General features: G+C 38.7%; 1 protein-coding gene across 1 annotated transcript in view; it reads right to left on the reverse strand.

Moving 5' to 3' along the window:
• The window catches only part of WDR11 (WD repeat domain 11), a gene marked incomplete at both ends in the record, with an annotated part of 42490 nt that overhangs the window by 10446 nt on the left and 5678 nt on the right, over positions 1–26366 (reverse strand). Inside the window, 12 exons of the mRNA XM_084244540.1 lie at positions 2749–2896; positions 3584–3708; positions 5550–5658; positions 7149–7220; positions 7746–7856; positions 13012–13096; positions 15017–15193; positions 20098–20201; positions 20479–20674; positions 21429–21543; positions 21951–22116; positions 24583–24769. Coding sequence (XP_084100666.1) covers positions 2749–2896; positions 3584–3708; positions 5550–5658; positions 7149–7220; positions 7746–7856; positions 13012–13096; positions 15017–15193; positions 20098–20201; positions 20479–20674; positions 21429–21543; positions 21951–22116; positions 24583–24769 — 1595 coding nt within the window. The remainder of the gene's footprint in view (positions 1–2748; positions 2897–3583; positions 3709–5549; positions 5659–7148; positions 7221–7745; positions 7857–13011; positions 13097–15016; positions 15194–20097; positions 20202–20478; positions 20675–21428; positions 21544–21950; positions 22117–24582; positions 24770–26366) is intronic.

The following is a 26366-nucleotide window of genomic DNA, read 5'->3' on the forward strand; positions in this document are numbered from 1 at the left end:
ATCTTGTTCTTATTTTTGTAGAATATAAAAATCCTCATGTTTAGCTCTCAAGGTATCCACTGAGGAGTAGGGAAGTTCCAAGTATCTCCCGAACCAATAGGCTGGCCACACCCCAAATAATGCAGAAATCCTAATGGCAGCCAAAAAACAAAGAAAAAATGGACTGAAAACCAATGTTTAAGTGAATTCAGTTAAGTAAATAGAATGCTGGATATGATGCAGATCTCATTTCTGCCTCCTAAGCACAATAACAGGAGGTTTAATTGAGAATTTTCCTTGACATTTACTTTTTAATCTTGAAAACTTGCTTTCTGGGGTCTAAAAATTAGGATATTGACATTTAAATGAGTCCAGCAGTGCCAGCTTAGAATTCAAGTGATGGATTAATGCAATGCACGAATAAGCCAGGCTTGTTGATGGGATGCAAGGCACACAAAGAGTGCAAGGTGCTTTCAGGGGACTTGGCCCCGATTAACACCAAGAGAGCCCACGTAAGATTAAAGCTCAAACTATTACTGCCGGGCACTGATTCTGTGCCTACATGCAAAAGACAAGAGTGAGCAGCCAGTCGCTGGCAGCGTAGCTACTCATCCGCTCTCGCACTCGTAGTGTTCTCACAAAAGCAGTGCAGCAACTGTCCTCGCAGACGTAGCCTCACTATGCCAAGCTTTCTTCTTCTGCTTACCATTTTTATATACTCTATAGTTTGGGGACCAAAATCCAGGGAAAGTTTCAATTCAAAATGGCATTCAATACTTTACATTCAGGAAGAGGGTAAGGTAAATATTGGATTAAAAGAAACCTTTGCCTAAAGTCTACATTATCATCACTGGAAATCTTTCAATTATAGAATGGAAAAAACAAACCAAAAGCCCATTCCTTGTGTATTATATATATAGTGTGATTTGGGGCACATTTCGGAATTTTGCTGTTCTCCCCCTGCACGCTGGTTCCTTGCCCAGTCGGACCTAGGGACCGTGGCGAAAGCCATTAGCCCTAAAGGTCACTGCAGGGGGAGGTGCAGCACATTTCCTTCCCTAAAAATAATCCATTCTAAAATGTGTACTAATTCCACTGGGGGCTGGATCCGTATCAAGCTGGTTCGCCTTTTTAGGGAAAGCTGCATCTGGCTGTGGAAGACAGGATCTGACAGGCAAAACACCCCCTACCCCCAAATACAGGCCATCACGAAAAGAGATAGGACCTTAAAAGCTGCGTGGCACAATTATCACCTAAAAGAAGCACCGATAAAGCAGAAAAACTCATGTGTTTAATGCTCCAAAACTGTACGTTATTTGTTGGGGGTGGGGATGATACTGGCATCTCAAACATACTGGATTCTATCTACATTCTAATCTCAAATGTGACGCGATGAGAAAACAGCCTGAGTTGTTGGCCAGAAGCACTAGAGAACTGAGGTAGGGTCTTCTCTGGGGCCCTCAGTGAGGAGCTGCGTGTATTACTAGGAAAACAAACTGTGATCTTCCACAAAACACCTAGACGCCCTGAAACCCTATGTCTGCACTCTTCAACAATAGCTTCTTTCCACACACTTAAGTTAGGTGACTTTTCCTATTACAAATTCCAAATATCAAATTTCCACATTTGCATTATTATTTTCATCCTTTCAAACTACTGAAAATTTGGAGCAATATTAGAGACAGTCCAGAATAAATATCAGCATCTCAGATGTGATTTGTTCTGCACATAATAGTAATAAAGATGAAATTATAGTCCGAAAAGCATGTGGCATGTTAGTTTCTGTTTGCAGGAGTGAAGGAGGTCTGGATGCCCTCAGTTCTCCTAGAGCTGCTAATATGGGAGATGTGGGAGCAAGACTCTAAGAGGTCCACACCGATCCTGCCTTTTGGTATTCATGCCCCTTGCTCAGCCTCCTACGTGCTCTCTCTGGGATCACCTGCTCTCGGGGGAAGTCAGCTGCTGTGTCATGAAGACACTCAGCCAGCCTCATGGAGAAGCATATGTGAGAAATGAGGCCTCTCCACAGAGCCAGCACTAATTTGCAGTCTTGTGGTAGAGCCTGGACCTTCTGGCGCAGCCAGCACCCTGACTGTAGGTCATGAGAGACCCTGAGCCACTTGTATGGGGCTGATATTTGATGAAAATATCCCAGTTGCAGATGGTAATTTAAACATGTATCATCATCTCATGCCACCACTAAACCATTTTAAGTATTAGTTAACAAAAACATTTTATTAATCCATTATTAAATACAACCTGTAAGATACACACTGAATACAAATGATTAGCTACAAACCCTCAGGCAGGAGGAAGATAGATGTTAGTAAATACCAGTAACACTATCATCACACATACAACCTGCTTACTACTATCCAAAAATAACACAAGGTTGTAAGTGAAATCCTTTAAGGTCGTGCCTAAAATAGAAGAGGAGAGATACTAGTCAGACAGGCAGACCTGAGTTTGTGACACTGCTCTGCCATGGGGGCGCTGCCACCCTGGGATAGTTACTGACTCTCCCTAAGCTTTGTCATAAGTGAAACAGAAATAATTCCTCATGGATTGTCCTGGGGATAAAAATAAGCAGCACACAAGTGCACATTTAACGAAAAAGGTCATAATGCTATATTCTCCAACAGTGAGAAACAAGTCTAATCAATGGTAATATTTCTGTAAGTAGTAGTATTTACATTAAACTTTTCTGCAATAGAGTTCTACTTAACCACACTTCACGCTTAGCGAAGATTGGCCAAGGGCTGGACTCACATCGGGGGGAATCCGAGCACTGTCTTTCACGGAGTTTCCTTCGACAGTGAGATGATAAACTTGGCCGTCGTTATCAGTGAACACAAAATGCTCCCGTGCAGAGATGTTCTGACTGAGCTCAGATTTACTTTCTGCCTCCTGCAACAAGCTTTGGGATAGGAAAAAATAAAATAACAAAGTTATTTCCTTCCCCGTGAGTGACACCCATACTTGATTAACTTGCCTCATGATAGATGCATTAGCAGTAGGTCCAGAACCAGTGAAAAGATAAAAAAGCTGAAACTAGTCTTTGTCCACTAATAGGAAAACACAAATTACTCTCCAAAACCTCCTACTACGAGGTAACATTTATGCAGAGACCCAGACTCCACAGACAAATACAAACACCTCTTAGCTGCTTTACTGAGAACACTCCTTGGCAGAAGAGAGGCCTTATACTGACCCGCCATTCTCTCTGAAGTTCTTATTTGTAAAATTGGTGGGGATGGGTGTACAGAGGTACATAAATTTAGAACTCCCATACATTTTCTTTGGTATGCGTAACAGTATAATCCAGCTGTTCAAGGTTTGCTCACTTGAATTTCTGAAGCTGAAATGCAGCGAACAGGACAGTGAGGGGAGCCCAATGCTGACGCGTGGCTACCACCTCCACGGGCCTGACTGCGAGAAGCAGCAGGGATCAAATGCACGCTTAGGTAATCATGGTATGTGCTCTGTTTGGTAAACTAAGCTCTAAAAGGAGAGTGCAACTGGAGACTGAAGATGCCTTTGGATGACACTAGTGAGTTCCCAACCACGACACAGAGTCACAAATGACAGCAGCAGTAAGGAGCACCTGATCACAGAGGACTCCACAACACTCAGCTCGGTATCTGAGACCACGGTCTGGCGTGCCATGGCTTCTCGGGTGGCCAGCTGCTTCTTCCTCAGGCTCTTCAGGTTGTGAGATGGTGACCACTCCTGTGAAGCAAATACAGACAAACCTACCAGCGCCTGGTTTCTTTCTGTCAAAGAATCCTTCCACAACAGAAGGTATATTCCCCACTGCCACATCACAAATTACTACACGTGGATTCACAAACTGTTCTCCCATTTTATCTATTTATGGAAAGACCAAATGAATGCATTTTAATTAGTGCTTAAGGTGGAAGATTTTAGTAATGTACCTCTATCTCCTCTAATCTTTAATTAGAAGTTAAGGTAACAGAGCGTAATGGCAAACTTCCTAAAGGGCTAACCTTCTGATGCTTTTTTTTGACAAAATGAAAATAATAAATTCAATGATGGTATCGCCTACCCTCTACCCACTCAGGTAAACAGAGTGAGGTGATCATGCCCTTCCAGTCATGGTCCATTAATATCCAAAGGTCAACCCCAAACCTTGTTTTATTTATTTATTCTTTACATTCCCACCTATTCTAATGCATTTAATCTAATCCGCTCATATGTACAAATTCCTAACATGAAGTTGTCTTGAAGGCACGTATTTGTAATTTACATAAATATTATATCATCCCGTTTCTAACTCTTTTCCCTCAGCATCATGTATATAAGTCCCGTTGCTGCTATTTCTACATGCTGTGTAACTTGTTCACAACACAGCCACCAAGTTTCCACTAGTCTGTTTGCTCAGCAAAGGACACCCAGACTACCTCCAAACTCTCATCATGACAGACAGTGCTGCAGTCGATACCCTCACAGAAGTTCCTTCACGACCAGGAGCTGAACAGATGGAACACAGAAGACCTCTGGGCTCTGCAGACAGCCGTCCCAGCCTACAACTTCACCAGCAGTAGACAGGATTTCTACAGCCTGTATTCTACTCATATCTGATGTTATCTGGCTTTCCAATTGTGTTAGTCTAAAAGGTGTATCATGGTTATTTCATTAAAAACTAATGAACTGAGCATCTCTTCCTATCCTCATTGGCTTTCATCAACTGCTCATATACTTTATGCTTTCCATTGGGGTTCCTGTCTCTTCATTGCTTATTTATTTGTAGGAGTTTCTAGAATACCAATCTGGATTAGTTAGTCCCTTGTTGGCTCTAGACACTGGAAAATTTATTTTTTGAACTTGCCTTCTGTACTTGACTTTGCCATTGGGGTCCTTCATTGAACAGTAAGCATCAGTCTTGGTGTAATCAAATTCATTGATTAGTCTGCCTTTCGGTTTGAGCATCTGATGTCTTCTGCTGTCCTCAGAACACAAAAATCTTCTATATTTGATTATATTAAATTTTATAACTGTCTTTTTTCACAGTTAGGTCTTTAATCCTGTGCCACTCACCTCTAATTATGGCATTAGGCTGAGATTAGTATTTTTCTCCATAATGTGAGCTTTCCCAAAATTGCCTACTAACCACATGGATTTATGTGCTATTGAGTTTCCAAATATTCACAGGCTTGTTAATGAGCTCTTTGCTGTGTTGGTTTACTTTCTGTTCTTGGACCAATACAACATTGCTTTCATTTCCATGTTCTCTAATATGCGCTGTATCAAGTAGGATGGACCCCCACCCACATCACAATCCTGTTTTCAAGGAGTGATCTTTAGTGATCTATTATGATCTTTATTCCTTCATAAATGTTTTCTGAATACGTTTATCATGTCCCTCAAAACGCCTAACTGAAATTGTAACAGGAATTGTGCTAATGCAATATTAAACCAGCCAAGAAAACAGTTATCTTCATTTATTTAGATCATCTTCTCTGAATATTCATTTTTTAACAAGAAAACACATGGCAGTAATGATTTCAATTCAAATTAAAGAAAAATGGCCAATCTTAAATGTGACTTACCAAAGCAGTTACTGCAGGGAAGTTTTTTGACATTTCTCTAAGGATGGTACAAGTCCTAATATCCCATAACTCCAGGGGCTTATCTTTGAATACAACTGCCAAATACTGCCTAAAATAAACAAAATTACTATATAAGCCCCTTTGTGCAAGATTTTCATCATAAAGTATAAATAAAAAGCTCAGTAATCTGAAAATTCAGATGACACATTTTAAACAGACAATTGCAAAATTAACTATTCCAATAGACAATAAATAAGAAATTGAAATGAAAAACAAACCGTTTACAATAGCATCAAAGGGAAAAAATAACAAATGATGTGTAAAAACTATAAAATATTACTGAATGAAATTAAAGAAGAGCTAAGTAAGTGAAAAGATACACCATGTTCATGAATCACAAAACCTGCTAAAATGTCGCTCTTCCCCACACTGATGTATGGATTTCAGGCATCCAATCAAAATCCCAGATAGCCTTTTTGGTAAAATGGACAAGATGGTTCTAAAACAATCACAAATATCCTAGAAAAGCTGAAGCAATTTTGAAAACTATTTTAGAAAACATACTCCTTTCTTTGTTCTTTTGGTTATCATTGTTTTCTATTTTTAATAATTCTGCTTTACATGTATTTTCACTTGGAACAAAAAACCAAAAAACTTACTGGGTTTAAATAATAAAGAAAGTGAGTACTTTTACCCAGTAAGTCCATGCTGAGGTGGAAGTGCTTAAGAATTTCATCAGATGACAAATAACATTTCCTTAGTGGACCACGGGCATTCGCATCAGTTCCACTTAAAGCGGAACCAAGCGGGGTTACCGGTTTACACATCTGATAAAACGCCTTGTGTTGCGTCAGGCAACACCACACTGTCAAAGAAACAGGAGTCATGGAACAAGCTGTTGTGGCAGGATGCGCCGAGAAGGCAAAACCTGGCATTTTTATTGACTGAATAATTTTATAGTCAATTACTCAAAACAAGAGAACAAAGAGAAAAAAGTTAGAAGGAAGCAAGTGTATGCTTAAGTTATCTAGGCTTTTTGGGGAGATGAGCCCCAAAAAGGATTCAGATTAATTTTATGGCCCTTGTTTGAAGATGGAAATCAAGCTTCTGACCCTCACTGGTGGTTCTGATCTTATCAGCAAGGCGTTCCACTGATCAGTCTCTGGGACGCAAAGTTCCATGTGGGTCTACAGCGCGAGGTATACTCACTGCTCCAGGGGTCAAGCCTCCTGTTCTTCTTTAACTTGACAAGAACCTTGCAAGGTCAGCACTTTGCATTCTTGAAGTTCAGGTAACTGATTGATTGGGCCAAATGGACTTTGTACTGAAAAGGCCAAACTGCACAGCCAGCATGGTGGCTTAAGCAGCCCATTAAGCCTAGCAGAACCACAGCCTGGATTCACATGCAAATCACCTCACTTTTCCGAAATGAAGAATTAATTGTGTGATCAGATTGTATTCTTTAACAGGGCTGCATATCACTACTTGCTATCACTAATTAATTCTATATACATTCTAACATATTTTCACGTTCTTAAAAAAAAAACTTTGAGATTCACTGTGGTAACACCACAGTTTTTTTTTCAGGCTGACACTTACTTCAAGTGAGATACTTTGATCATTTCGATGGGCGATTCATCATTGCCTCGGTCTCCACGAAAGGCAATACTTCTACCTTTAATTGCAAACATTAAAGAGAAAGTGAAAGCAGCGCATAAACAATCTGAGAAACATGAAGCCAAACCAATACAATGTAATCAGCACCATCCTCTACTTTCCTGTTCATTCTTCCATCTGTTTCTAAGCTGTACTAATAAAGTAGGTACAAAAGGTATCCTCGAAAGTCTTATACATTAAAGACCAATACCAGAAAAAAACACCTCTTTTGTAAAATAGTTTCTTGAATTTCTTCTCTGGCTTCTTTCAAATAATTTCATTTTAGACATTTAGAAATATCAATCTCTAAAATCTTAATGCCTCTATGTTAAAACAAATGTCTACTGGGCCTCCCCTGGTGGCGCAGTAGTTGAGCGCTGGGCTGCGAGGCTGCCTGCAGCCTCGCAGTGCCGGTTCATTCCCTGGCCACTGGTAAGGGTCCCACAAAAAAAAAAAATTGTCTACTGTTAAAATGTTTTATAAATAGCAACACCTTTGATCAATGACAGACCACTTTGAATAGCTGAAGTCTAAATATACAAACCTGTTGGAAGATCAACCAGCTGAAGTTCATTTCTCACTAATCCCAAGTTGTTTGGTGTTGAGGTAGCAAAAGAAAGAAACCCAGTCAAACTTGTCCATTCAATACCCCTATAATGAGAAATTAAACAAACACTAACTAACATCCTTTCTGTTTGAAACTTTTATTTGATAAAACTGTTTTCCTAAAACCGAAATTTTATTATACAAGTTAATTAAGAAATATTAGTATGATCTCCTATGAGATCATATTACCAAACATTTCCAACACAAGTGAAAATATTTCTAAGTAAAGCTTTATCTGCAAATGTAACCACAAGACAGTCTAGTCATGGGGACTCATAAGGGCATTCAAGTCTGGAGAGGCAGAGAGCCACATCATGGTAGTTTCTCTGAACTCTATGACTTAAAAACAGTAATACAGAAAGATTCTGAGAAGAATGCTTAAAGTTGGATGCACTTAGAAACTTGTCAGATTTTCTCAGTTCCTAGTTGGTTACAAAGCAGAAACCCCTGCAGCAAAGAATCTGACCTGAGTGCTTAGGTTTGGAAGTGGGTGAAAGTTCCAAATGGTACATTAACTACAGGAAAAAGCACACACACACACACACACACACACACAAAAAAAAAACCTCAACAAAAAAACATGCATGACAAGAAAATAAGCAAATGCCCTGGAGTCTCTTTCATGGAGGACTGATCACAGGGAATCTCCGATTTCCTCACCAACAAAACTGGAGAATGCTCAAGATCCTGGCTTCAAGGAACAGAAGAAGAGACAAAGCACAGTGGACACGGCAGAATCACAGAAGTGAGAAATGCGGTACCTGCATCGCCCACAAGGTAACAGAGGCCGGCTGGGAGGGGAGTGTAAAACTCGGCTCACCAGCATTTCTGGGACCTTATTCACAACATACCATCCCCACTGCTTTCATGCAACAATGGCAGAGGTGAGCCGTTGTGACAGAACTGTTAGGGTTTGCAAAGTCTAAAATATTTAGTATCTGGTCCTTTACAGACAATGTATGCTGACCCCTGATCTAGTTTATCTAATTCTACCCCAATCTGAATGCTCTGGCCAGATTTATCATCAAATACTGCTGTGAGCACCGTTCCCCTTTGCAAGAAGATATGATGGCTTCCTACATCAGCAATTATCATCTTTACTGTTACTGTCATTTCAAAAGCTGACTCAAGGAGCTTCCCAGGTGGCGCAGGGGTTAAAGACACAGCGCTATCAAGCTATAGCCAGCCACTGCAGCATGAGTTCGATCCCCAGCCGGCCAGGGAGCTGACCCATATGGCGCAGCAGACCTCTCCTGTCTCCCCGCAGCTCCCCTCAGCAGTGTATTTCAGTAGATCTGCCTGTTCTGCTCCCCACTCTCTCTGATGAATCCTCTCACCCCCGAACCTCATGCACCTCTGGCTTACACCCCAGTACTTGTGTGCATAAATAAATAAATCTTAAAAATAAAAAAACCTGACTCAAGCCCTGTTCCCTTCATGGGACCCTCCCACTTAATAAACCGAAACCACACCTGTACTGAACGCAATATAATTTGGTTAATTATTCACCAGAAAAATTCCTTTGTCTCTTTTTTCTCTTTCACCTAAGATGTAAATAATACTCGTTAACTTTAGGAGAAAAGAATCATTTGGGGCTTAATCAAATCTGTCTGCCCAAAGAGAGCTTAAGACACAGTGCCCAAGTCTTGTTGACGACAATCTGAACTATCACCTTCCAGCACAGTAACACACCCCTGGACACTGAGACTTCTAGCCCTCCCTTTCTGCGTCCATTATTTTAAAAACATATGTAAGTACATAATACATGCTATCACCATACTGGGCACTGCAACTACAGCTGTGAGCTGTCCTGGAGCTTTCCAATTCAACAGAAACGAGATAGCAAAACAAGTGATTCTGCATCACCTATATGACAGCAAGCAGTGCAAAGTTCAACGGGAGCTTGTGAAGTCACATGGAATTTGATCGCAGAGACCAGACAGGGCTTCCTGGAGAACCATTAAAGAGGAGACCCAAAGGGCAAGTAGAGTTTTGCCTGAAAGTCTGAGCAACTGGAGAAGACTGCAAGTGGCTAAGAAATACCACAGTGGACTGTACTTTGAAGGGAGGAACCATGTAAGAACTAAGTACAGTCTCATTAAATGAATGTACAGGGAATACTTAGCATTTCTCCTCTTGTTTATCAGTGTCAGACATAGCCAGAAACAGGCTCTCTCCACTGCTGACAAAGGGTCCAGTGTTCAGGACAACACAGAACATGGGTGACTGCTTGTTTCTATCTAGCACTATGAGTATTTTGCCTTTGAGTGGATTGAGCAGCAGTTCATATATCCCATTTCTACTAAGAAATAAAAATCAAGTTGGGCTTCAAAGTGGATTTGATGAGGAGGGGATTATGTCTCAAATGAAAAGCATAGAACTCTTGTCAAACAGCTGAGCACCACACTGCTCCCAGGAAAACTACTGTCTACACTTAACTGTATGCTGAGCTCTATAAGACACTTGTAGAGAGTAGCTCATATCTGATGCCCCCTAGGTTTGTTTTATAGGCTTCCTAACTACAAACAACTATAACTTGCAGGTACTTGAGGCTCTGAGTCCTACCAATTCCTAAGTGCAGCCTGTTGGGGTTCACAGAGGATGCTATAGAGGCTACTTCTCAACACTGGTGAGCTGGCGGGGGCGGGTGGAGAAGGGAGGACACACTTTCTGAAAGACCTTGAAGTTCTACAGTTATATGAAACCAACTTCTGCAAATTTAGAGACAGGCAAAATAGAGTGTATTTTATTTTCCACAATCACTCATTTTACTCAAAGCAATGCTGAGTAAAGGTTCTAATATCTACATAAACTATGATACAATAATTTCTGACAATGAAAGTGGTATTGGGCTGTTCTATTATAAATTTGGCACGCTGCACAAAGGCACAAACGAATAATTTAAGAAAATCTACATGTACTACTCCACCTTTGTTTACTTCTAGCGTCTTTCACTGAACGTAAGCCTCAAAGGTTTTGTCTGTTTACAGGCATAAAAAGGGTGTACCATACATATTTATAAAGTACATCTGGTTAAAACATCATAGTTTTAAAAAACAGTTACAACTACCTGCACTTAGGCAGGCCCTGGCCACATGTATTTCTAAAATTCTGGTATTGAAAAGTAGGTGGTTTTATTTTTTTTTTTTTTAAGATTTATTTATTTATACAAGAACCAGGGTACAGTCACAAGTGCGGGAGGGTGAGAGAATTCACCAGAGCCAGAGCGAGGAACAGAACAGGCAGACTGACGAAGAAATACACTGCTGAGAGGAGCAGCGGGAGCGGCAGGAGAGGTCTGTGCGCCATGTGAGACCCTCGCTGGTGGCCGGGGATCGAACCCGCGCCGCAAAGGCTGCGGGCAGCTTCGCAGCCCAGCACTCAACCGCTGTGCCACCAGGAGAGGCCCAGCATTAAGTGGTTTTAAAGGACACATTTAGTACAAGGTAGAAAAACACCTTTCAAAAGTTGGCCCTTAATTTGCATATGAATGACAGCATGTATTGGGCTTGCTAATAAATTCAGCAATTTTTATAACATCTGTGAAATTTTCATGACTTTTAATTTAATGCAATTGCTATAACTGAAATGCAAAGACAGCATGATTTAAGCAACCTCCTGAGCACCATCTCTGGATAAAAATGTGAATTATCTTCGAAATAGCAATTAAGAGGGAAAATTTGTATTAAAAAATGGAGCACAATTGTGTGATCATCCACAAAACCAGTCTGACATCTCAAGTAATTTCAGTGTTACTCAGTAACACTACTGTCGCAGCAGATGTAGGTCATGGATTTACTGATACACTGATAAACTAATCCGGGGTAATAACTCTCACACAAAATGAAAAGCTCACCAATAAGCCAGTGATTGTGTCTTTATTAAAGATTTAAGTGCTCTGATTAAAATGAAAATATGCTTGATTTCCAGAAGTATGTACTAAAATCTTAGCATGACTTAGTTCAATCAATACTTTTATTGTCAAAATATTTCCTACTAATCTATGTGCATTTTTGAGCTGAAGATCTAGCACATGCACTGTCAGAATAAGAGCCAAGTTCTAAAACCTGGAAGGCCCAGATTGAATTCCCTCTACTCTTTTCTCAGATTAAAATACTCTGTTTCTTCTTCTGTAAACCGGAAATTAGTAGAGTTGTAGCAGAGACTCAATGAAATGAAAGATGCAAACTCTTAATATTTAACATAATACTTAGAGCAAATACTGAGGAAATGGAGTTTTGACTGGCGGGTGTCAGCCATGAAGGAAACAGCACACATGAAAAGACAAGGGTAAGACAATGTCAGAAGAACACAGACAGACAGAGAAAAGACAGCCGTGGCAACAGGGACAACTGTAGGAAGAGAAAGAAGATGAACGGCCCAAAAGGATCTAAACATATACCGGTAGCACTGCACCCCGAAAGTCTAATGTTTCTGAAGACATCACTATATGTGAAAGCCCTTAGGGAGACAGTGCAGTGCACAGCATAAGGTCAAGATAAACAGTCACCGGAAAGAATAAGGTGATGCAAACTTTTACAATTTCCATCACAATCAGTAGTTGTGAATCTTTAAAAGCTAATAACTCTTCCCCACTCAGAAAATTCTCATAACGTGTTCACAGAGGGTTCATTAAGAATTTTAACATACACATGGGACCTACAGTTACACAACCTCTAGAGGATAAAAAAAGGACATCAAAAAATACACATATAACTTTACAATCCCTTGCTGCTGCTGGGCTACAAAGGGAAACAGTCAAGCAATCAGCAAAATAATGCTCTGGAGAGACATATATGCCTCTTAGGACAAGGCAAGAGGAATCTTTGATAACTTCAGCCTTCCCCTCAGAGCTCTCTGAGAAGACAGCACACCTGAACAGATTAGGTCTCAGAGTAAAAAACTAAATGTTATAGGCTGTGGTCCTTTCTAATGGTGTTTAAACAAAGAAATAAATGGGACTGATTAATAATGAACATGATTGTACAGATCTTTATAGAAGAGGAAATCAAACTATATAAACCTAAATAGGGGACTACAATGAACTTCCAGTGAGAAAACACTCTGGACGTTAGGTAAAAAAAAAATAAGAGGCAGCAATAAAGATAAGGAAAAAATTCTATACTGCACAGAAAAGCCTACCAGGTCTTTTCTCAGGTATTACGTACGTTCAATTGTAACGTCACAAAGGCAAACTCACTTGACTTCACACGAGTGGATGCTGAGCTCCTTGTGCAGCAGCCCACTGGTGAGATGGTACACCAACACAGAGCCGTTGCTGGTGCCTGGAAGATGACGCCACAGAGAGTATTTCAGCAACCTCTTGAGCACCATCTCTGGATGGAGTTCCAGAGTTTTCCAACAAAAATCTTTTCTTAAAAATTTAATTCTATTACATCTATTACTTAATATCCAGCTATCCCAAGACGCAGTTTTCTCTAAGAAATTGACAAATTAGATACCTCGGCATTATACATACATGTACGTATAATATACACTGGCAAATCCTAATTACAGTCTCCTTTTATAAAAGGAACTAAAGCTACATAGTAAAAAAAAAATCAATTTCACTGTCATCTCTCTCATGAAAAAAGAGCTAACTCTCATATGCTCTGAAATCTTACCTAAATCCAGGGATAAACTTGCATAGAATGACTTCAAGATCTAACTCAATACCCATAAAATTTGAGGAAGCATTTTCCCAAGCTTTTTTCTACATGGGAGTTTATGCTTTTTGAGATTTGGAGTGTTTATTACAACCAGTCCTCAAAACTAAACTTTTTTCAATTAACAAATCTTCATAATAATCAAATTATTCTACATTTTGCAAGCTTTGATGATGTTCAGTCTAATGTTCTAGAGAGACACAGAGTCCCATGGTGGAACTCTGCTGCTCTTCCCTAATCACTCTGCAAAACTTTGTATTTCTTATTATAAATATAATTCTCATACTATTTTATATTTCCTTGCTTTTACTTCATTATACTAAATTCAATAAATGACTATTCATTCTATGCCAGTATAGTGTGGCTTATTCTACACTAGACATCTCAGACCCAGACTTTGCTCTTAATATTCAGCTATCCCACGACATAGTTTTCTCTAAGAAATTGACAAATTAGATACCTCGACACTGTACATACCTGTACGTATAATATACACTGGCAAATCCTAATTCCAATTTCTGTAAGAGGTTTACTATGAATCAGAAGTTTCTAAAGCAAAATTTAAACATTTACCTGTACTTATAAAATCTGGACACGTGCACAGACTACTTAACTTTATCATTCAAATCACTTTCACAAGGTAGTAGTAATAGGGAAAATGAGAAAATAAAAATACTGCCAAGTAGTCAGACTCAATGAATTCTTAGGATACTGAGAAGTCAGTCTTTAAACTAAGACCATAACCACAACATAAATGTCATCAGATTTTCATTTTAGGGAAAAAAGAAATGGAAATCATGTTTACAGACCTAGGGGAAAAAAGCTAGAAGCCAACCAATAGCATCTTAAGAAAAAAGGTTGACAACTTCAACCTTTCAACAAATATATTGTTTTTCAAGTTTAGTGAAATACAATTTAACCTTATATTTTTAATAGTAAAATACTGGTTCCTCTGTCAAGGAAATCAGATTCATGGTACTATGAAATTAATGTGGCAAGTTGAAACTCAGACCAATTTTTCTATCCACAACATAAAAATATGCAATTTTAATCCAAAAGGCAAATCTTAATTTAGAGACCACAGTCCCTTTAAGCAATGTTTAATATTCAATTCTTAGCAAAAAGAACAGTGTTGTTATTACATGATTGACTGTAACTACATTATTAGTTAACAAAAACCCAATACAAAATGACACACATAGAAAGAGCCTGGATGGCCCCAGAAGAGACAGAGTGTGCAGACCCAGTGTCCCGCAGGAGCTCGCCTTCTGCCACTCCAGAAACATACCCACAGTAGCAAGGCCTCTGTCGGGTGGTGTCAGGTGAATGAGTTATCATGTGATTAAAAATAAATAAATAAAGAGATGGGTGTATTGAAAGGACAAAAAAAAAAAAAAAAGAGAAACCTTTCAAAATCAGTGTTCTCATGAACATTTAGCCTCTTTCTCCCTTGAAAGCGTTCTCAAAGAGAATACAGGATTTCCTAACAAAAAGCAAGTATAAACGTCTTATCAGATGTAAAAGAGGCCCCACACTCACCAACAGCAAGCAGTGGCTGATACATCTTGATGTTTTTTGTGGTCAACGGTGGGCACATGCGGATAGCAAACTGTGGTGAGGGCAGCCCCGAAAGCAGTCCTGTTAGCAGGAATTTGAGGTGCACTTCCTGCAGAATGGAACCTTTGGGCTGTTCTTCCCCAGCAACTGCACTTTGCCCTAATTTCAAATAATAAAAATACCTTCATTATAATGTATGCTGATCTTAAAAATCTAAAAAAACTCATGGGAGACAGATTTGGGACTAGAAGAAATGCTCTTAAAGTCCATGCGGTGCAACGGAGCACAACGAGCATGCGGCTACGCAACGCCCTGTCCTCGGCTACGGCGCTTAAACATCATCCCCCAACATCTCCAGGGAGAGATTACTCCCAAGTATTGGTGTCCAGGAATCAGGGACCTCTGACGTCTAAAAAACACTATTTCAGCTAAAGGTCTTGGTATTAGGTAACTAAAGAAAGGCGATTCAAGAGCCCCGGGTGTGGAGCAGTGGCAGCAGAGAGGAATGCCACTGCCTACTCCCCTCGCACTGCCTTTCTGAAGGTCACCTTTCAGTCTGATGTACTTTAAAAAGTACACATCAAACTGGTAATCACAATCAGCAGGCTCAGAGACCTCATTTAGGTGTCTAATAAGAACTGTCCTTACTATGTTAACTACAAAATTTAAACTTCATTATTACATACCTATGTAAAAAATAGAAAAGTATACATTATAGTTTATGACTACATAACATATATGACATAATAGAGCCCATTTGTGAGTGTAGAGTTATATGTACATACACACACATTTATACTGTAAATATGAAAAGTATAAATAATTACTAGGAGTGTGTGATGGAACTCTGATTATAACCTTTGAAGTTGTGAGGTCATCGTTACAATATTTTAAAATCCATAAGATACGCACAAAAAAGATGGTCATCAATTTAATCCAAATAAATTGATCCCTTAGGATCAGCCATACAATTAATATCAGTTTTTAGTAACAAAAGATGGGGTCTAAAGGAAAGGGAAGTTCAACAGTTAGGCCCATGTCTACCTATCCTTGGTAGGCTGAAGTTGACTCTGAGGAACTGCCACATTTTTCTTCAAGCATCTTCCACAAGAGGCAATTCACAAGGGAGGGCAGATCAGGCCTTAATAAGCAGCAGCTCTTACACAATGAATATAAATCAAACCTCTGTATTTAACTGAACTGTTTTCAATTATCACTAAGTATGCAGTGAATTTCAAATTAAAAGTTTAATTAAAAGTTTTAATTAAAATGTTTTCAAGTAACAAAGCTTTACTTATTTAGTATTTTTAAATCAATTGTATTGTCAAGAATTGCTATACAATCTGTATGTTTTTGCCTCCTAAAAAAATGTAATTTATATCATTTAGGTACCTACACAGCATAAAATTTCAAGCGTTCTATGAGTTTCGCCTGAATGGATTAGTTCTGGGTATAAATGTTTATGATTCTTTTCACTTTAATATTTTATATCAAGTGCAGACAAGGTCAATTAACTCAGAAAATTGTGTTACTGATAAAATGAATATTGTAAACAAGTGTCTAAACTTCCTCATATAGCTTTATGTCTGGAGATGAAGAGAAAGAAATTCAAATATGTGTCAAGGAACAAAAAGATTTTACCACTGGTAGAAATCGTGAGGAAACCTAGTGGCGCAGGTGGCTAGGCACAGTGCTGTGAGGCTATCTGCAGCCTCTGCAGTGCAGGTTCAATCTGGACGGCCAGGGAGATATCCACATGGTGCAGCAGACCTCTCCTGTCGTGCCTGCTGCTCCCCTCAGCAGTGTATATCGGTCAGTCTGTCTGTTCTGTTCCCCGCTCTGTCTTTGGTGAATCCTCTCACCTCCCATATCTCTGGCCTGTACCCCAGTTCTTGTATAAATAAATCAATCTTAAAAAAAAAAAAAAAAGGCCTGGAGAGCTCAGGTCTTGCCTAAGATCATTGTGGAACAGAAAGAACTGAGGCCATGGCCAAGGAGCAAGTTCTAGACTGGTTGTCTGGGTCACATTTTGATTCTTCTCCTATTAGCTATGTGGTTTGGGGCAATTCTTTAAAATCTCCCTGGTTCTCAATTCCCACATATGAAAAATGGAAACAATATTGCCTGCAGGGTTGCTATACTATCTAGAGCATTTATCACTATACTAACAGTACTAAGCATACAATAAATGTCATACCTAACATTTAAACAAGAAACTACTAAATAATATCTATTTTCAATTACAGTATGGAAGTAAAATAATATAGAAAGTCCTTTATAAACTACATCACAATTTTCAAAGAATTAGATGTCAAAATTACTTAATATAATTCCAATTTTTTTGGCCTATTTACAAAGTCTTGTAATTCTAGGTGTATAATATTCAAACTCACAAATCCTCATTCTTTCTTTAATATATACTGGCCCAATAAAAAAACTTGGAAATAATATTTTATCTGCAAATAAATAGTTGTTTGAAGAATCCCAAACTAAGAAAATGTATGTCAAAAGATTAAAATTATTTTTTTCTAATGTTGTTCAGTTCCTTAATTCCTTCAATTAAATACTGCATGCTAGAAAGATCTGTACAATGAAAACTTTAAGAAATTGTTAAAAGAAATAGGAAACAACACAAAGTAATGGAAAGATATTCTGTACTCATGGATTAAAAGAATAAACATTAAGTGGTCATCTTATCCAAAACGATATACAGATTCAATGCAATCCTTATCAAAATTCCAATGGCATTCTTCAAGGAAGTAGAACAAGTATTACAAAAAGTTGCATGGAACCACAAAAAAACCTGAATTGTCAAAGCATCCTGAGTAAAAAAGAACAGAGATAACACACTCCTGCAATTCAAACTATACCGCAAAGTGGCAGTTGTCAAAACATTGTGCAGTGGAATAAAAAGAGACACATAGATCACTGCAATAGAATTGAGGGCCAAGAAATAAACCCACACATATATGAACTGCTAATCTACAGCAAAGGAGCCAAGAGCATACAAAGGATAAAGGAAAGTCTCTTCAATAAATAATACTGGGAAAACTGGATATTAGGAAAACTGCAAATGAAACTAGACCACTATCTCACATCATTTACAAAAAGTAATTCAAAATATATTAAAGAGTTGGATGTAAAACCTGAAACCATAGATTACATAGAAAAAAACCTGGGCAATACACTCCCTGACAGTGGCTTTCATTAGAGATGTTTGGGGTTTTGATCCTAACAGCAAAAGAAACAAAGGCAAAAATAAACAAAGGTGACTACATCAATTTAAAAAGCTTTGCACATCAAAAGAATCTATCAATACAAAAAAGGCATACTGCTGAATGGGAGAAAATATTTGCACATTGTACATCTGACAAGAGTTTAATATCCAAGATATATAAAGATGTCACACAACAACAAACACAATAACCCAATCAAAACATGGGCAGACGATACGAAGAGACATTTCTCTAATGCAGACACAGAGACGGCCAACAGGCATACCATCACTTTAGGGAAATGCAAATCAAAACCACAGTGAGATATCACCTCACACCTAGGAGCATGGCCTATATATCTAAAAGACCAGAAACAACAAATGTCAAGCGTAGAAAAAAGGAACCTTTACACACCATTGGTAGGAATGTAAACTCGTGCAGTGTCCTTTGGACACTGCCAAAATAAGCAAACAACCTAAGTTCCCACTGACAGATAAGAGGATAAAGATGTAGGGTATGTGTGTGCATGCACAGGTGCATGCATGTGTACGCACATAAACACGCACACACAAATACATATACATACAATGGAATACTACTCAGCTATAAAAAGATAAAACCTTGTGATATGGGACAACATGGATGGAGCATGATGGGATTACACAAAACAGAAATAAATCAGGAGAAAAATACCAAATAATTTCACTCACGTGGAATGTAAAGACACAAAGAGACCAGACGAAACAAACCCTTGAATTCTGACCCCCAAATTGAGGATACCAGAGTGGGAAACAGGGATGAGCAAAGGAGGTCCAGTGGAATGTGGCGGAGGGTTAGTGGTACTTTGGTGGTGGAAATGGAATGACAACTAACATTTGAGAAGGTGTGAACCTACAGTCCTATAACATACACGGAGCTATAAACCAATGTCACTTCAATTTTAAAAAACTTTCACCAAAAACAAAAAAAAGGGGCCTCCCCGGTGGCACAGCGGGTTGAGTGCAGCGCTATGAAGCTGTCTGCAGCCTGTGTAGCGCGAGTTTGATTCCGGGCCAGCCAGGGAGATACCCACATGGCGTGGCAGACCTCTTCTGTGGCGCCCGCTGCTCCCCTCAGTAGTGCTTTCGGTCTCTCTGCCTGTTCTGCTCCCCACTCTGTCTCTGGTGAATCCTCTCGTCCTCCCGCGCCTCTGGCCTGTACCCCAGCTCTTGTATAAATAAAAAAAATAAAGCTTATTAAAAAAAACACAAAACATGCACACCTGGAATGTACAAGGCCCTCTGCTGAGTGCTAGGAATACAAGGTTGAATCAAATACTATCCCACTCTTATGGACCTTAACAACTGACTGGAGGAAACAGGTAAATAAATAACTCAACTACAACACAGATGACAACTATTAGGGACCACAAAATAAGACTGAAATCAGGCTTGAGAGATTAAGGAAAGCAGTGCTTGAGTTGAATTTAGAATTAGGAGTTGCAGAAAGATGCAGTTATTCAATTCTGATCTGAGGGTGGGCATGTGAAAGCTGAGAGGGGGTGTGGTAGCTCCAGCAAGGGCTTCATCTAGAACCCAGATGCCCAGTGTCTGGCATCTTTCATTTGAATCAGAGTCTCTCATGAATGAACAGTCTAATTCCAATAACTGGAAAAAAATCTAGGCTACTTTAGGGACTTTTAGTGCTTAATTATATTTTATGCTTCTCCCATTTAGGAGAGAATGATTCTACAGTTTAGTTTTCTTAAGTATTAACTTTGATTATAATTGCCCATCAATGATTCTACTTAGATTTGGCCCTTCAAAACCAATCCCTCACATGAGAAGTAGAGAAACAACAAAAGCTTACCGATCATGTTATCTAAGGAGAGATCTGGAAGTTTATTCTGCAGCGCTCCAACAGGAATCCCACAGAAAGACACTGGTGAGTACAAAGGTGACACACCAGAGCTACTGCAGAGACAGATGACAGAGGGTTTCACGTTAAGATCTTCACTGCATATCAGTAATTTCAGCTCAGGACTGACATTCTGCCTATTTTTACAGTATTTATTAATTTTATCTATAAGTGAAATATCTCTAGCAGGTTTACATAGCCCCCTAGTAGTGTAAAGTTTTAAGTATCATTTTAAAAATATTTTCACAGAAAAAGTCTCTATCATTATATGATTGTGGTAATTTTAAATAAAAAGAAAGATCAGAAAACCCCAATCCTTCTTGACTTATTTACCTGTTCCGTGAATTTCGGTGACAAGCAGCAGACTTCAGTTCCCATATCATGACTCTGCCATCACTCACTATGAGGGCAGCCGCATTCTCGTTGACAGGACAACACACCATGCTGAAGGGACGGACGGTTTTTGTCACGCGGATTGCATCACACTGGCTTCGTAAATCATAGTTAAGTTCCTGGACGGGATCTGGGTCTTAACATAATATTGTTTTCTTTTAAAAATTCAGAACACAACCATATCAATTAAATAAAACCTCAAAATAAAACCTTTTCATTTAAGTAAAAACCTCAACTAAAAAGGATAATATTCCTTCACTATCGCAGAGTTAGTCAAGCATAGCTTCCCCTTTTATAATTATAATTTTTTCACAGTATAATTATAAAGATAATGCACTTAAAGATGATCTACACAAAGTTTAATTTTCAAAACAACTGATCAAAGATCACTTGCTTTAAAATATTTTTTAAAAGAAATAAAATGTTTTGGAAAAAGATCAATGATGCATGATTAAATAATAAGCAGTTGAGAAAGACAATCATAACTGCAGTGGTCACATTCACCTTTGCTTAGTACATCATTTCACAAAAACATAATTTTTATTCTCCATGATAAGACTGAAAATGAGGTCATTTTCAGTCTTAAACTTGTCACTTTATAATGGAAATTACCAGAGCAGACAAGTGAAGGGGATATAATAATGATATATACACAAGGTTGGACCTGTGCTAGAAAAATTCACAGAAGGAACATCTATTGGATCATGGACACAATGAGTTACAAGGTATTACTTTCTCTGTTGTAAGTAGGAGGTACACTATCATATTCCACTTTCTTAAGGCAAGGATTCTCATTAATTCCTTGCTTTGGCTGGTATTTGCAACATGAAGCTTCAGAAAATAATTGTGAAGAAAAATATAATTAACATTATTGCAAGATATAGACTCACCTGGTTCCTCAGTTGAAGTGGTGAAAATATTATTATAAGATCTCCGAACACGTAAGGTTATACAACCGTTTTCATGTAGGCAAAATAAACCATCACGTTGAAAGCAGGGTATTACCTTTAAAGAGAGATGCATTTACTTTTAAAATTACAATAGAACAATAAAGTATATACCGTGAAACTCATAAACTCAGCTTTAGAGAATACAGGCAAAAAAACAAAATATACAAGCTGTTGCCAAGCTTTACAGCTAAATTAGTATTTTAAAAACCCATTCATAATACTAAAAAATTTCTCTTTATACATGTCACTTAAATAGTTCAGTAAATATCTCCAGATAAAGCAGAATTTCTGGGATAAATCAGCACAACAGTGCAGAAAAATAAGGCATAAAACAACATTGTTAATCTTTAAATAAATACAAAAGAGAAAGCAGAACTGAGGACTTTCGCAAGAGTATGTAGCTTCTCGCTATGTAACTTTCATAATCAACTTTAAGGGGTATAATTTACAAATTGTCCATACCTGCAAAAATGGAATTCCTGTTCGTTCTATTGCAATCACACCCACTGTCTGATTCACCTCAAGGTCAAGGATTAAAATCTCCCGAGGATAGAGTAACAGCATGTGATTTCTTTTGGAAGGCAGATAAGCCAACTGAAGGCAATCATTCAGAGTAATGAACTCAGCACTGAAAAAAAAGGAAACATTTACTTTAGGCATGGAGATACTTACATCAGAAAAAGCTAGTAAAGGATTAACTTTTGCACTTTCCACCTAATAATTGTTAATGAGAATGTAGAACTATTTCCTGAAATGACCAACCTGAGCTAGCACCCAAAACTTAGACCTGGCCTTCAGTCAAAATCCAAATTATAGCAATAATACTGTACAGGCTGGATAGAGATGTGTGTCTAAAATTCTGAAAAATTTAAAGTAGAAGCCGCCACTGGCATTCATAAGACAGTAATTTGGGATTTTTTAATTTGACCACTATACAGACTGCCACCACCACCACTACAGCCACTGGGTGGGGACGACCTGTGGGCCTCAGGCACGGCACTTCCTCTACTCTGCCTTCATTCACTTTTATGCTGTCTTAAATCTGTCTTTGCAATAAACTGGGATATTTAATTTAGTAAATAAAAGAAACTATCAGGATTACAAAAGACTCTTCAAAGAGTATTAAAAATAATTTTAGTGGCCTCCCACAGGCAGTTGAGAGCAGCGCTGTGAAGCTGTCCACAGCCTCTGCAGTGCGGGTTTGATCCCGGCCAGCCGGGGAGATATCCACGTGGTGCGGCAGACCTCTCTTGTCTCACTCGCTGCTCCCCTCAGCAGTGTATTTAAGTCAGTCTGCCTGTTCTGCTCCCCATCCTGTCTCTGGTGAATCCTCTCACCCTCCCGCACATCTGACCTGTACCCCGGTTCCTGTATGCATGAATAAATAAACCTTTTAAAAAAATCATTTTACTAATTTGTGAGTGTTGCTTATAAAGTGTGATTTAATAATCACATCTTAACATTAAATATATTTCAATAGGAACAGACATAATGTATACTATTTTCTTTTTACATGGCATTTTTTTTGAAGATTTATTTATTTATGCACACAAGAACTGGGGCATAGGCCAGAGGTGGGGGTGGGGGGGGGGTGAGAGGACCCACCAGAGACAGAGTGGGGAACAGAACAGGCAGACCAACCGAAACACACTGCTGACAGAAACAACAGGCAAGACAGGAGAGGTCCACTGTACCATGTGTGTAGTTTCCTGGCCAGGGATCGAACTCGTGCTGCAGTGGCTGCGGAAAGCCTCACAGGCTGCGTCTCAACCCCCTGCGCCACCAGAGAGGTCCTATACCGCAATTTTAAGAGGTTTTGCAATTTAAAATAAAGTCAGATTAGAAAAAAGGTGTGGATTAAATTTCAATCCTGGCTCTGCCAATTCCTTGTTGAGTGACTTTACCAACAGATTTCAAGAATGGGGGACTCAATACTACTTCCCAGGATTCTAGTGAAGTTATATGTAACAATGTATGGGGAAGAACCCACAATCATTCCATTTAAGGGATATAAAATGTATTTCCCTAATATTCAAAGTGAACATATGAACACATCATTCACAAGGAAGAAAATAAACATAAATCACAACTTACAAAACTAGTGAGATTACCAAAAACACCTATTTATGACACAGAATCAATGAAAAATAAATAGGAAGTTCCCTGAAAATATTTAAGAAGCTACTTTATATTATTTCATGGGCAGGGGGGGTGGTGGTGATGAGGGATAAATTAGACAACCCAGCTATGGTTTAATACATAAAATTCATATCTACATATCAATTTAGAATTATCTGTACAATTTATTCTTTACAATACAGTTTTCCAGGTAATTACCCACAAAAAGATTATTCTAATCACAGAATAACTTTATAGCATATTAAAGAGACTTTATAAATACATGCAAAAAACACCATTAAAGCAATAAAAATATAATAAAGCTCTAGGTAAAAGAAATCTATTTCTAATGCACGAAATAGGTTACTTAAAATTTCAATCTGCTGTACATTCTGAAATAAACACTAATAGCTAGCATCTACCAAATGAATACTTTCTAAGCATCAGTCACTATGCTAAGTCCTTAAGTTCTAATTCTTAAAACTATATGAAAACCTTTACAATCCTTTGTTGGGAAAGTGAAATTTAAGCAAAAGGAATCAATTTTCTCAGGGTCACAGAGCTACAGCTCCTCCTAGACTCAGGCCCTTAACCATGTGTGAAACATCTTACCTGCACATTTTACTGGCTAATGAAAGTGCACAACATGTAAGGCAGGAAAACGTATTTAAAATGATCCAGCTTTCTCCCCCAACTTTAAATGTACTTAACAGCCTCATCTTTAGAAGTATTGCATCATATTTTAGAAGTCAATGGGGTTGGGAGGAGGGGATTAGCACTATTAGTGAAAAACAAAGAAACCATGTTGAGGCTGAATCTCCTCCTCCTAGGGGAAAAGACTAAAAGAATGAAATTGCTCTAATAAATTTAGAAGTGAAATTAGACGCATGAAGGGTTCAGATAAGGAAAGTCAATCCTCTACACCTCCAAACAAATGATAAACAGATGACTTATATCAGGTACACTTGTAACTTACCTAGGCTTCTCTTGCGTGAGTAAGATTTTTACTTTATTCAGAGCCTTCTTGGCACCTGTGGCTGCAGCCAGTTTGTTATGAGCTGGGCTAGAGTGTGGGCTGGATATGTAAACTTTTTTCCCAGGGCCTGAGGGAGGCTTAGATGGAGAGAAGTCTGAGATGAACACAATACCCTCACTGGTGAGTACTAGATTGGGAAAAAAAGTAAACGCTGATTAAAATTTAATCAAGTTTAGCAGAGAATTTCATTCCAATACAATTTTGAGAGCAAAGTAATGAACATTTTAATAATACAGAGCTGGCAGTGTTATGTACTCATAACAGGGTGGGGACATTCTCCACACTGAAGTGAAACAGGTGGTCCATTACAATTCATCAGAGGCCTCCAAGCTGAGCATTCTGAATTAATGTTTTATATTAAAAAGATACCAGAAGGTTATTGGTAGAAAGAACAAATATTTGTTCTTCCACATAAATTCAGTGCACAAACTTTCATTAAAAATCTTTCCTCATTAGATTCAGGAACTTCAAAATCCAAAGACTTCAGAATGTAAGAATTACAGAAAAGAAAACCCCATGTATGACGCTGCATGTCACACTTAGCTCATTTCAAATATTTGAAGACACTGATTTTCTTATGATTATCACAAGCTTTTCAGTCCAACTATATTTCCTTTCTCTTGGTGAGCATCAGATTGAACTTGTGTTTAACATAAAAACTATTCTTTTCTCTTTATATCTAGAACAAAAAATAAATGCAACAGTGGCTTCCTAAGTATACAGGAAGCCAAATATTCCAGGAGGCAGCACCTCATTGAGCAATACAAATTAGGCCTGTTTGTGACTGAAAAATGAGTCTCCCTCAAAACTGGGGCTAGGATAGGGATATCTGAGCAGAAAAATCTTGTCTACTCTGGTTCTCCAGTGAGGCTTACGCACAGGAAACAAGAATTCAAAAGATGTGACAACTCTAGAAGTATTCAACAGCTGTGATTACCTGAACATGAATAAGTCAAAGATGTCAGGCCAACTGACACCCAAAAATATTATGCTTCCATCAACCAAACTACAGGGGGTCGATGAGTGAGGCGGAAACCCTATCTCCTGTTCTTCAGATTACAAAACTCACCCTTCAAGATCCCACCCCTCCCCTCCTTTTGCCATGCCCTCCCTCCCTGAAGCTACCAGCCCCACCAGCTGTTCTGTGCTCCCCCAGCACTGCATCTCATAGCAAATCAGCGCATGTGCAGATGCACGTTTATTCACACAGGCTCATCTACACAAAGCCTGAACTCGTAGTATTGCGGAAGTTTATACAGACAGGTTTCCTTTTTCATTTTTACTTGTCTGCCCTTTTCTTCCTCCTTTCACACACACACACCCCTCATAAATTGGTGGTGACACATTAGAATTGCGAGGCACTCAAATCCAGGAAAATATTCTTTACTGTTGCTAATTTGTCCTTTTAAGTTTTTGATCAAATATCAAAATAAAGCCCCCACTTCAGTGTTGCCTGTGTGTGTGTCAGGACTGGAGACTGTAAATATCTCAATACAACTACCTGCTGCTCCCTCCACCCATTCCCATTATCACATTTTACTTTATTATACCACTTATTATCTCTCTATACTAAAATTGATTAATTACATCCACAGCTTATGATCTGACTCCCTCTCACTAGAATGCAAACACGAGGGAGGCAGGAACCCTTGTCTTAGTTCACTGATATATTCCAGGTTCTCAGAATGTGTCTGACATGTAGTAAAAGCTCAAGAAACATCTGC

This window comes from Talpa europaea, assembly GCF_964194135.1.
Source record: "Talpa europaea genome assembly, chromosome: 10".
Classification (NCBI taxonomy): domain Eukaryota; kingdom Metazoa; phylum Chordata; class Mammalia; order Eulipotyphla; family Talpidae; genus Talpa; species Talpa europaea.